Source organism: Peromyscus maniculatus, chromosome 1 (genome assembly GCF_049852395.1).
Source record: "Peromyscus maniculatus bairdii isolate BWxNUB_F1_BW_parent chromosome 1, HU_Pman_BW_mat_3.1, whole genome shotgun sequence".
NCBI lineage: Eukaryota > Metazoa > Chordata > Mammalia > Rodentia > Cricetidae > Peromyscus > Peromyscus maniculatus.
Window position 1 is genome coordinate 139,122,017 of NC_134852.1, and position 12,722 is coordinate 139,134,738.

Here is a 12,722-nt window from a genome sequence, read left to right on the forward strand (position 1 = left end):
AGGCTGCTTTCTTTGTTTAGTATTTAAATCCACCTGGATGGAGGTAAAAGCTTTTGTAGCTTAACATTTGCATTTGACTATTAACAGGGCTGTAGTATCAGGTTTACTGTTTTGTTTACTGAACATGTTTCTTTTTTCTTCTTTTATTTATGGTACTCGAAATTGTTGGTTTTGTGTGGCAGGTATGTTCTCATGAGAGATCTTTGTTGTTGTTTTTTTGTTGTTGTTTGTTTTTTAACCCTTGATTATAATGTCACTTGTATACAGATTTAAATTTTTCTGTTATCACATCCGTCTGTCTTTTCCTTTGTCTTCTGAATTTTATATTATTCTTAGAAGGTCATGCTCCCACCTACAGCTGTGAAAAATTACTCTTAAAAGTCTTCCTGAGGCTCTTTTTTTTTTTTTTTTTTTTTTTTTCTTATCTTGAAGAAAAACATTTAGGTCATGGATGCAGCTAGAATTTATTGTGTGTTTCACTAAAGGGATGCAGGGAGCTGCTGTAAATCTCTCTTCCTTGTAGACAAAGTTCTCCCAGTGCCCCGACATAGTCATGTGTGCTTGCCACAGTGGGGTGCTTAGCATACCCTTCACCGCTTGGTGGACCCAGGTCTTAGGCCCGCCAGCCGCCAGCCATGTTCTCTGGAGTCAGTTGCCTGTTTCTAGTTCCACAGACTCGCCTGCCGTGTAGAATATACAGAACTGCTCCAGATGGGGAAATTCCTCTGTGTTTATTGCTTTCCAGATTTTTTTTCCCCCAAATATTGACTCTTTCAGATGAACTTTAGAATTAACTGTCTTGTCCATGAGAAGATCCTGGTTGAATTTTGATTGGGATTGTTGAGTATATAGATTAATTTGGGGAGACTTGTTACTTTTACAATATTGGACCTTGAGATTCAGCAATATGGCACATATTCCATCTATTCAGATTTTTTTTTTTTACATATTTTAGTAGTTATAAAATATTTAGTTTGCAGATTTTTTTAAAAAGTTATTCTGCCTATTTAAAATACCTGCTGTTTGGGCTGAAGAGATGGTTCAGCAGTCAAGACCATGGAGGTCCAGAAGGATCCAAGTTCTGTTCCCAGTACCCAAATAAGGCAGCTCACAGCTGCCTGTGACTCCTGCTCCAGGGAGATCTGATGCTTTTGGCCAATGGGGGTACAAACACATGCATATATACACATGATTAAAAATCTTAAAAAAAGAAATACAATGAAAAAGAAGCATGTTCTACTTTGTGTTTTTGTTGGTTATTGCAAATATATAGAACTATTACCATTGATGTCAACACTTCTCAAAAGGCTAAATTTACATAACAAATAATTTAATTTTATGGAAAAATTGATGCTTGAGTGGATTGGTTTCTAAGCTAGATATAAGCTATTTATAAATTGTAATTCCAAATGAATTGTTAGACTCACAATATGAGTCTGAGGTCTAGTTGATCTTGGCTTTTCCTTGCTCTTCATTCTCACAGGTTATTATTAACTTGGTAGACCAGGCTGGACGGGAGAAGATTATTGGCGATGCCTACCTGAGGCAGGTGCTGCTTTTCAATAACTCACAGCTCACCTACGTCTCCTTCGACTTCCACGAACACTGGTAAGGCGTCCTCCTGAGAGGCAACCGCTGCTAAAGGGACTTCACCTTCTCTGCTCTTACCCCTTCCTCCCTGCTCAGAGGGAGAGATGTAATGTTGGCTTGATGTTAAGTGTTCGGGAGCTTTGGCTAGGCCTTTGAGTGAGCTGCTGCTGAAGCATTTACAGTCTTTCTGTTCCAAAATGTATCGGGAGCTCGTTCTGGTTTTGGCTTTGATCCCAGCCGCCGAAGGACGTACAGACCATTCATGTCCTTCTCCTGCTGGCGGTCTTCACTGGGAGCCGCGCTGCTGTCCCTCGGGATAAACTCCTAGCGTGCTCTGGTTGATCAGCGATTAGTGCATCCTCTTGCTGACACCTTTCATTTACATGTATTCTGAAGGCAGGTGCTGCAGACCCCATTCTGCCTGTGAATTTACCTGGGCTGTAAAGAGTTGTGGAGAAAGAGGCATCTGTGTGTGATGCTTCAGTGTGTTTGTACGTGTGCTTTCAAGTGCAGATTTGCTATAGAATTCCCTAACATACAGTAGTACTAAAGTCATACAAATGTGGTAACAGTTCTTTTTAAGATTTCTGAGCTACTTTAAAGATCCTGAGGGGCTGGTGAGATGGTTCAGCGGGTAAAGATGCCCGCCGCTGCCAAGCCTGTTGATTTGAATTCGATCCCTAAAAAAATCTGTATGGTAGAGAGAACCAGCTCCTGAAAGTTGTCCTCTGACCTCCACATGTGCACACCATGGCTTGTGTGCCCCACACCCCAAGCATATATACACCCAGAATAAATAAATAAAATGTGATTTAAATATAAAAAGCTAAAATCTTAAGGGTGGTGGGTTTTCTGTTTTGTTTTGTTGTTGTTTTGAGATAGGGTCTCACTTTATATATAGTCCTGGCTGGCCTCAAACTCACAGAGCTGTTTCTGCCTCTCAAATGCTGGGATTAAGGGTGTGTCCCCCCATTCTCAGCTTTCCTTTGTTTTAATGGTGCTGGGGATCGAAGCCTGTGCATGCTAGGCGAGTGTTCTGCCACTAAGCTACACCTCCAACCCCTTTTATCCTAAGTAAATTAAACAATAATTCTGTTATAATACTAAAGATTGGTTTTTGTTTGTTTTTTGGGGAATGGGTTTTAGCCGAGGAATGAAGTTTGAGAATGTTCAAACCCTAACGGATGCCATTTACGACATTATTCTTGACATGAAGTGGTGTTGGTATGTATTTGTATTTGTTACTTTCCTGTACCTCTGAAGAGACACTGTGACCAAGGCAACTTATTAAAAACAAACAAACAACAACAAAAAACCCCACTTAATTTGAAGCTCCTGGTTCCAGAGGGTTAGAGTCCATGACCATCAATCACGGCAGGGAGCATGGCAGCGGGTAGCGGGCAGTGGTGCTGGAGCAGCAGCTGAGAGCTCACATCAGAGCCACAAGCACAAGGCAGAGAGGGGGCAGCTGACTGGGAACGGCGTGGGCTTTTGAAACCTTACAGCCCACCTAGTGACACACCTCCTCCTCCTCCTCCTTCCCAAATAGTTCCACTAACTGGGAACCAGATATTCCAATCTAGGAGCCTGTGGGGCCATTCTCATTCAGACCACCTCAGTATGTCATGATGAGTTGTTTTGATCTTGGTCTGTGAAATCACGTGTTCATCTAGTACAACTAAACATCAACACAGCGGCATTATGCTGAGAGCTCAGTTTCCTTCCTTCTCGGGAGGGTCACCATTAGGCAGTACTGCCCGTGGACAGGGAACAGCGTCAGGTGGTTGGGAAATGAAGTAGGATGTTGCTGCCACGCTGAAAGGGCTGAAGCTTGTCCTTCTTAATCTGGCTTCCATTTTGTCTTCCTCTTTTGCCACCTCCTATGGGAAGGAAAGCTTAAAGGTATTCAGCTTTTAGGCATTTTGAAATTAACAGAGAAGGGAAAGATGCCAGGCTCCAGGAGGTAGATGTGAGGCGGAGGGGAAGGTCTTAAAGGCCAGGAGAGAACACTTGATTAGATGTTAAGACGACACGGGTGGCCTGAGAAATGAGAGGGCGGAGGCTTGCTGCGTGACTCATGGCAGGTGGGAAGCCGGTTAGTGGGGTTTAGTGGTCCCACTTGGAGTTAGGGAGGCAGGAACAAGATGGTGTTTCAAGTGTCTCCTGGTTTCTAATCGTGTGCAGACACACGGCCTGTGGTTGTGGGAGCTCTGCCATCTTTAGAGGGAGGGAAGCTGCTCATTCTCTCAGTTGCTTGTATCTTGGCGTTTGAGATCTCAAATGAGTGTGATAATCCTTCACTGAGTTATTCTGTAACTCCGCAGTGGAGTCTGCAGAGCACTCAATACTGCCTGCCTGTAAGGCTGAGCCCACACAGTTGCCAGCTAATGCCGCCGCCGCCGCTGCCATATTTTTAAGAGTTGTGTTTCTTGAAAACATTTTTGAAGTTGTAAAATAATCCCATGCTTCTTTTGACAAGGGTTGATCAAGCTGGGGTAATCTGTAAACAAGAAGGAATTTTCCGAGTTAATTGTATGGACTGCCTCGATCGCACCAACGTGGTCCAGGCTGCCATCGCCCGAGTGGTCATGGAGCATCAGGTAACCTGGAGTCCATTTGATTCTCAAGACTCACTTTAAAATGGTTTACACTTGGTGCGTGAGGGAATAGTGAAACATCTTTTCAAAGTTCAAATATTTTGTGATGGGATTGAAGATGTGTAACACCACATCTGCCAGTTCTCTATGTTTTAAAAAGTGTCTGCGCTGGGCATGGTGGCACACTTCTCTCATCTCAGCACTCATGAGCCTGAGTCAAGAGGATTCAGAACTCCAGGCAAGCCTGTCTTAAAAATAAAGTCTGAAGGAACCCGTGAGGTGGTTCAGTGGGTAAACATTTGCCACCAAGTCTGAAAACTTGAGTTTGATCTCTGGGACACACACGGGGAAGGAGAGAACTCACTCCTCAAAGTCGTCCTCTGACCTAATGATGTATCGCACACTCACACGAGAACACACACACACACACACACACACACACACACACACACACGCCTATAATTAAAGAAATAAAATGTGAAAACACTTTTATACAAGGGTCCTAATTTAGAGGTCAGCTTGTTTTCTTTTTCTATAGTGACATTTCATGCTATGGTTTCTCATACATCATTTACCTACCCATGTGTTTACTTTAGCTTAAAAAACTAGGTGTGATGCCCCCAGAGCAGCCACTACCTGTGAAATGTAATCGGATCTACCAGATAATGTGGGCTAACAATGGCGACTCCATCAGCAGACAGTATGCTGGGACAGCTGCTCTGAAGGTAACTGTCTGTGGCAGGCATTGTGGATCATTTTCTCTGAGGTTCAAAACCAACTTTGTTTTTGATTAAAAAGGCACCTGGGCTCAGATGATAAGTCTGTGTACTTGACTTCTTTCTGGAATGTCTGACTCTCGTAGGAGCCCACCGTTAGCTCACGGCAGAGGTGCCCTGTGTGGACCTGAGGGGAGTATGCCATCTCTGGAGAAGGCTGCTCTTTCTGAGATCCCATGTTGCTACATCTTCCAATTTTTCAAGGGAATCTGGACATCTGAAATTTTATGTGCATTTATTTTATTTTATTTTATTTTGAGACAGGGTCTTACCATGCAGCCCTGGTTGTCTTTGAATTCACTATGTAGTCCTAGCCGCCCTCAGACAGAGATCCTCCTGTTTCTGCCTCCCTGTGCACAGCCAGGCTGTGCATTTATCTTAAAACTATATACAAACAAAACGTGTCTACCAATCCTGGGATACTTTTGTCTTCTCTGAGTGTGAACCTTAAGCCTGCCTCTTACGAAAAATGACCTTGGGCAAGTCACTTATCTGTGGGTCCCACTAGTTATCCAGTGGAAATACTAGGCCAGCTATGACAGACCATTATCGGATATGTGGGCTTAGACTGTTCCCTGACACACATATGTGCTGAGGAATACTTTATTAGTTTTTCTTGTTATAAATTGAGTTTTTTGAAGAGGCTACAGAACTATTCTTCATAGAACCTTAAATGTAAATACAGTCACTGGCAACCGAATTCTCAGTGTGTGGGTACCCTTTATGGGCAGTAGAAAGTGTTTGAGTGTTTAAATGAGGTTTAAGTTGACTTCCCTTCAAGATACTATTTCATCTAGGACCATATCTCTTCTAACAAAGTGTAGCTTGCTTGGTAGAGCACTGGCCTAGATTGTGTGAGGCCTGCAGTCGATTCCTAGCAAACCCCAAGCCAAACAAAGTAAGTTAGACCAAGGGCTCAACAGACATCAGCTTGTCTAGGTTCTGGTTGAGTAATAAATATAAAAGTTTGTTTTGTTTCTATGCCAGGGCCACTGTGTAGGCCACACTGGTGCTGTCCCCTCAGCGGGGATGACAGAAGTGAGCCATCTCCTCTGGCTCCATGTGTGTCTGTGTGACTTCGTGTGCATCACAACATTTAGGGACCTGAGGAAGCCATGGATGTCAGAGCCCCTGGTACTGGACTTACAGACAGTTGGGAGCCATCTGAATTAGGTGCTGGGAACTAAACCCAGGTCCTCTGCCTGTCCTCTTCACTACTGAGCCAGCCTCCAGAGAGCGTTTTTAGTAATTAAGGAAAACAAGCTTTAGAATTCCCTCCCCAGGCATCCCCTCCTTTTCTCCCTTTGAGTTAGAATGCTTTGGAGTCCACATGCACGCCCTTCTCTCTGTACTTGGTGCTGAACTGCAGAGACTCCTTGAACGTGGGCGGTTTTAGGAAATGGCCTGTGTCCTAAAACTTGCTGTGAAGAGGCACCAGGGCCAAGGCAGTTCTGATAAAAGGAAGTAAGTATTTGTTGGGGCCGGCTTACAGTTTTAGAGGGTTGTTCTGTTACCATCATGGCGGGAAGCATGGCGGCAGGCATGGTGCTGGAGAAGTAGCTGAGAGTTACATCCTGACCCACAGGCAGAGAGAGACTGGGCCTGGCGTGGGCTTTTGAAACCTCAAAGCCCACTCTGAGCGGCACACTTTCTCCAGCAAGGCTGGAGGAGCACCGACTTTTCTGAGATGGTCTTGTATAAAAACAGAGGCTGGAACAGGGCAAGAGGCTGTGCCTCCTTTACCTGTGAGTCACTTTAAGTCACTACCTCTCTATTCATGGGTATGGTGGTGCCTGCCTCTAATCCTAGCTCTTGGGATGTGGAGGCAGGAGGATCAAGAATTCAAGGTCACTCTTGGCTACAGAGTAAGGCCAATCTGGGCTACACGAGGCTGTCTCAAATCCCTTCCTCTCCCCTCAAAATTTTAGTTTTGATTTTATACCAGTATGAGCCTTAAAAATCATTTGTTTATCTTTTTAGTATTTGTTATATAATTGGTTTTGACTGACAAGTTCTACAAGTGGCCCAGAATAGCTTCGTGTTAGAGGCCATCTAACTGAAGGCTTGATGCCATGAATAAATATTACATATAGATATTTAGCATGCTTAGATCAGAGGCAAGTACTAGTACATATTTTAATTTAACTACAATAAAGTCATGATTTGGAAGCCTATGGAGTTCTTGTCTTGAGCTAAAAGTCCCAAATGAATTTTGAGAGCATTCTTCCATTTGAATAAATGTCCACAATTGCCTTTTCTTTGCTAGGGGGACTTTACCAGGACGGGAGAAAGGAAGTTGGCAGGAGTTATGAAAGATGGAGTTAACTCGGCAAATAGGTACTACCTCAGTCGCTTCAAGGACGCCTATAGGCAAGCTGTGATAGGTAAGGAGCAGAAAGGCCCTCTTTCCCTAAGACTGCAGTTCCTTCCGAGAGGGAATTCAGCTTTCTGCATTTACCGTCTTTTGTAATGTACTTGTGTTTCTGTATTGAGCATCTTATCTAATATGTCAAATTCAAATTTTCACAGGCTTAGCACTTGACAGTGTTTTTGGCTGGAGCAACAAAGTAAACATCTAATTCCATATGTATTATTCAGTTTGTTACTCAAGTAATGGAAAAACAGGATTGAAGCTCCCAGTGTGTGGGATGCAGCACCCCAAACCTCAACATGTAGAATCTTCACAATGAAGCTCCCAGTGTGTGGGATGCAGCACCCCAAACCTCAGCATGTAGCATCTCCATAATGTGTTTGTTTTCCTGTTGCTCAAGCCATGTAAACACATGGTTTCCTTTTCCTGTTAATCATGTATCATACAATTACACCATCGTTTTCCATAAGCATGATTTAACCGGGTGTTAAGGTACCACATTTACAGGTTATTCCAACCAACTTGCTACTTTGTAGAAAATGGGAAGGTAGATTACCCATAAGAGTCCTGCATTAACGTGTTCATTTAATTTTCAAGAAAATGTCAGTTTATGGGATGAAAGTGCAAGTATAGTATTCTGGGTTGGAAACAAATATGACATGGATGATCTGTGGTCATCTGTTTCTTTCATCTGATTGTTTTAGCACATGTAAAATAACCCTAGCCAGATACCAAGTAGGAATTGGAAAAATCTAATGTAAAGAAGTTGGATTCAGAACTGGATTGTAACTCAGTTGGCAAATAGGAGGCCCTGGGTTTAATCTCCATAAACAAAACAAAAAGATTTGACTTATTTGCCAGAAATGAGAAGTACATGGTGTGATTAAAGTTGGATCTTTTTTTTTTTTGGTTTTTCGAGACAGGGTTTCTCTGCGTAGCTTTGCGCCTTCCCTGGAGCTCACTTGGTAGCCCAGGCTGGCCTTGAACTCACAGAGATCCGCCTGGCTCTGCCTCCCGAGTGCTGGGATTAAAGGCGTGCGCCACCACCGCCTGGCAAAGTTGGATCTTTTAAGACAAGATCTCTACCTGTAGTCCTGGTTGTCCTAGAACTCACTATACAGACCAAGCTGGTCTCAAACTCAGAGATCCATCCCCCTGCCTATGTCTGAGTGCTGGGATTGAAGGTGTGCACCACACCCGGCTGAGATTTGGATTTTAGTAGTATATTCAGGGGAAAGGGGTCTCTTCCTTTCACTGGTTAATGTACCTGTTTGTTATGTCACCAGAACCTGGGCTCTGTGCTGGCCTCAGTTCAGCTGTCTGTCTTGGTCTCCTCACAGTTGAGAGAGAGGCCAGTAGTAATAGAAGCTTATTGAGTTGTTGGATGAGGCCAGTAGCTGGCAGATCTTCTTTCCCATAAGCTGCCTTAGATCTCGGTGTCCAAGATTTCTTCATAGGGAATGGACTCACAATGGTTTATTAATGCTTTAGCTACATACCCCATCAGTAGGAAGTTAGCTCACTTATTAAGATTTTCGCTTGTTTTAAAGTTGGATTGGCTTTGTGTTGCTGAGCGGTTAGGAGTTCTTTGTGTATTAAGTATGCAAAGCCCCACAGTGTGTTTGTGGCCTTTTTCACTTTCATGATGATGCATTTTGAAATGCAATTTGTTTTTAATTTGAAAAATTCAAATTTTATTGAAAAAAAATCACATACACAGAATAACTTCTGATTCATTTTAAGATTTCTTCCACTTAGCCTTATCCCTGCTCGTTAGTTCCCACTGAGTCCACACTAACTAAAGATGCATTCCCATAGGCAGAAAGCAGCAGAAAGCCAGCCCCTCATTAACAGGCGGGCAGCAGCTTCCACTCAGGATTAGGTGATGCCTCTGACTTGAGCAGCCAAGCTGGTTTCTCATGAGACCTAGAAGGCCAGTTCCTTCATCATCAAGCACAGCCTAGGATCTGTCTGCATTAGGTCCATGCAGCCTGTTGACCTCACCTGCAGCCTCACGAGCAGCACCCTCCTCCATCGGATGCGTCAGCAGAGGGGCATGCTGCTGCGTCAGTAAGCTTCACCTTCCCTAGTCCCACATACTCTCCACATGTTACCTCTTCAGACTGGTCTGTGCCCTGTCACCCAGAGTACCGTCTTCCTATTAGGTGCTAGCGTGACCAATCAGAACCTATCACCCAAGTCTACAGGGTACGTAACGTTCATATCTGAGATGAGGTCCAGCTTGAAAGATTCATCTTCGTGTGCAATAGAGAGACTCCCAGGAGCTGGGGAGCAACAAATCGGGCAGAGCCTGTGAGAAAGTGCACAGTCCTACACCCAGGGCAGTCGGAGGCGCTTGGTTAGGAAGATGTCCCAGGTCACCAGGCCCCGGGAGGACCTGTATGAAGCCAGCAAAAGCCCAGTCTTCTCACCCATGAAATGTTTCCAGAAACACAAAACCTTGCAATTTTGATGACATCCAATTTATTTTTGCTTTTGTTGCTTATACTTTGGGTTTCCAGTCTAAAAAATTGAACCTACTTTTAGGCGGGAAAGATTTATGCTTCTACTTTCTTTTGTGCTATGTATTGTTGTAGGTCGTAGATTCTCTTTTGTTTTCTAAAGATTGTTAGTAAAGCTAAGATGATGATAGTATTAACACTTCTGCCCTAGATTTGATGCAAGGCATTCCAGTGACAGAAGATCTTTATTCCATATTTACCAAGGAGAAAGAGCATGAAGCTTTGCACAAGGAAAACCAGAGAAGCCACCAAGAACTCATCAGCCAGCTCCTACAGAGTTACATGAAGTTGTTGCTGCCGGGTGATGAGAAGTTCCATGGGGGCTGGGCCCTAATTGACTGTGACCCCAGGTGAGCTGGAGTGGGGGGGTCTAAGGACTCATCTTGCTTAATGTTCTGGGGTTGGTAAGTTTGTTATCATCAACACTGGCAGTTGTCCATAATGTGTGGGCCTAAAGACATCAAGCACAGCAGTTTTAGTGCAAGGCGCACTCACATTTGGTGCAGAGTTAAGGGGGTGCTGAAAAGAAATCACTCATGAAAAGAAACAAATCTGATACTTCAGTCTAAAATTCAGGCCTGAAATGGTGACCCATGCATGTAATTCCAGCACTTGAGGGGCTGAAGCAGGGAGATTGCTTGAGTTCAGGACAGCCTGGGCTAGAGAATGAAGTCTTGTCTCAAAAAGTGAAATAAAACAGAACAACATTCAAATGGATCAGCTGCATCAACACTTCAAAGAACACTCAAAACTGGGTGTTTTGTTTTAAAAAAAAAATGTCAAGTAGGAATTGGCCTATTTATTCTATAAAAATCCAGGACCTGCCGGGCGGTGGTGGCGCACGCCTTTAATCCCAGCACTCGGGAGGCAGAGCCAGGCGGATCTCTGTGAGTTCAAGGCCAGCCTGGGCTACCAAGTGAGTTCCAGGAAAGGCGCAAAGCTACACAGAGAAACCCTGTCTCAAAAAACCAAAAAAAAAAAAAAAAAAAAAAAAAAAAAAAAAAAAAAAAAAAATCCAGGACCACTTTATACCAATAAAAATTACAAGCATCATTGTACCTCTGAACAAAAAACATATGTGTGCCTCAATATAGGAAGCTGGACTCTCAAGATAAAGGGTACAAGAAGACCCATAGGTTAGCTGCACACCGACCAGCTACATTTGTTAAATACTCTATGGCAGTAACTGTACCGTGTACTCACAGACACCCATGCAGGCAGCACACACATACACACAAAACTAAATCTTGAAAATAATTTCATAATAACTGTGCTCCTCAATGCCTGTAACAAAATTAGGGTAAGCGTGCATTGTGAAGAGTCATTAAAACCTCTTGCAAAGGGTCTGGAGAGATGGCTCAGAGGTTAAGAGCACCGACTGCTCTTCCAGAGGTCCTGAGTTCAATTCCCAGCACCCACATGGTGGCTCACAACCATCTGTAATGAGATCTGGCACCCTCTTCTGTATACATAATAAATAAGTAAATCTTTAAAAAAAACAAAAACAAAAAACCCTTGCTAAAAAAAAACCTCTTGCAAAGATTCACAAAAATACTGATCACTGGCTTAGTGGAAACAGTGGTAGAACAAGGCAGTGTCTAGTGTTAGGTCTTCAAAGAAGCTGCTCAAGTCTGGGCCCGTAGTTCAGTTGGTGAGGCTTCCCTCACACACTTGCACCTCATGCCTTTGATCCCAGCACTTGGAAGATGGAGGCAGGAGGGTCAGAAGCTGTTTCTGCTTTGTTAGAAACTGTTTTCTCTGAAGTTCTGGGATAGAAAGACTAATGGAGGACATGGTGGGGCTGTTTGGAACCAGTAGCTTCTTAGGTCGCATTTTGACTGTTGGCTTGAATTGGGTGAATGCTTTTCTTCCTCTTTGAGATAGGACCTTATGTATCCCAAGCTGGTCCCCAACTTGTTTTATAGCAGATGACTGAATTTCTGACCCTCCTGCCTCCCATTTCCCAGGGGCTGGGACTACAGGCATGTATAAGCTAAATGCATTGAACTGAGGGCTTCATGAATGTTAGGCAAGCATCTGCCACCTGGGCTAGATACAGCCCAACCCTGTCTTGTTCCCCCCCTGCCCCTCCCATCCTCTCTCTTTCCCAGACGGTCTTTCTGTGTAGTCCTGGCACTCTGACCCGCCTCTCTGCCTCCCCAGTGCGGGGATTAAAGGTGTGTGCCGCCCCTGCTGGCTTTTCTGTTTTTATGGGAGGTGTTCAATCACCTTGTGGCTCACCACAGTCAGGGCTTCTTTGCAGGCTCAGGTTTTCCAGATGAGTGTGGGCTTAGGAAGGAGTCCTGTGGTGGTTTCCAGTTCTCTCTTCTGCCTGTTCTTCTGGTGGCTCTTCTTCAGACAGAAGACCACTAACACCACCTTCACATCTTATTCTGGTGGATCGCTCTCCATGGGGATGACGATTGCAGGATTCAGCTGCTGCCACCTTACTAGACAAGACTTTCTAATACTCTTCTCTGCTGCCTTGTGCCTGTCAGTTGTGATTTTTTTCAGTTCCTTGAAATATGCCACTGGTATTTTTCTTTCATCTAAGGGTGTACATGTGTGGTTCCCCCTTTCTTTCCACGAGAAACATGCTCTGGGCATCTTTCTATAGAATCATTGTATATTTGCCAACTGAATGCAGCTAGGGATCCAAAACGGTTGGGTGCCTGGTGGAGGATCAGGTAGCTCTGGGCGCCCTGGCACAATGCTTTAATCCCAGCTCTGAGAGGCAGAGGCAGGCGGATCTTGGTGATTTTGAGGCCAGTCTGAGTGCGCACTCGACTGTTTCTGTGTGAAAGAGGTTTAGATGGAACTCGGGTCTCCAGGCTTGTGTGGCAAGTGCCTGTTCAATGAATTCACT

At 44.1% G+C, this 12,722-nt stretch overlaps 1 protein-coding gene across 5 annotated transcripts in view; it reads left to right on the plus strand.

Moving 5' to 3' along the window:
* Inpp5f (inositol polyphosphate-5-phosphatase F) overlaps positions 1 to 12,722 on the plus strand; it is a 97,423-nt gene that overhangs the window by 75,809 nt on the left and 8,892 nt on the right. For 3 of the 5 annotated variants that reach the window (XM_076553517.1, XM_006976994.4, XM_076553519.1), the window contains exons 10-15: positions 1,484 to 1,608; positions 2,737 to 2,814; positions 4,070 to 4,190; positions 4,784 to 4,912; positions 7,230 to 7,347; positions 10,008 to 10,206. In XM_076553517.1, the coding sequence (XP_076409632.1) occupies positions 1,484 to 1,608; positions 2,737 to 2,814; positions 4,070 to 4,190; positions 4,784 to 4,912; positions 7,230 to 7,347; positions 10,008 to 10,206 (770 nt within the window). Of the gene's footprint in view, positions 1 to 1,483; positions 1,609 to 2,736; positions 2,815 to 4,069; positions 4,191 to 4,783; positions 4,913 to 7,229; positions 7,348 to 10,007; positions 10,207 to 12,722 lie in introns of those variants that run through there. The other 2 variants (XR_013045347.1, XM_076553521.1) reach the window with 2 other exon arrangements.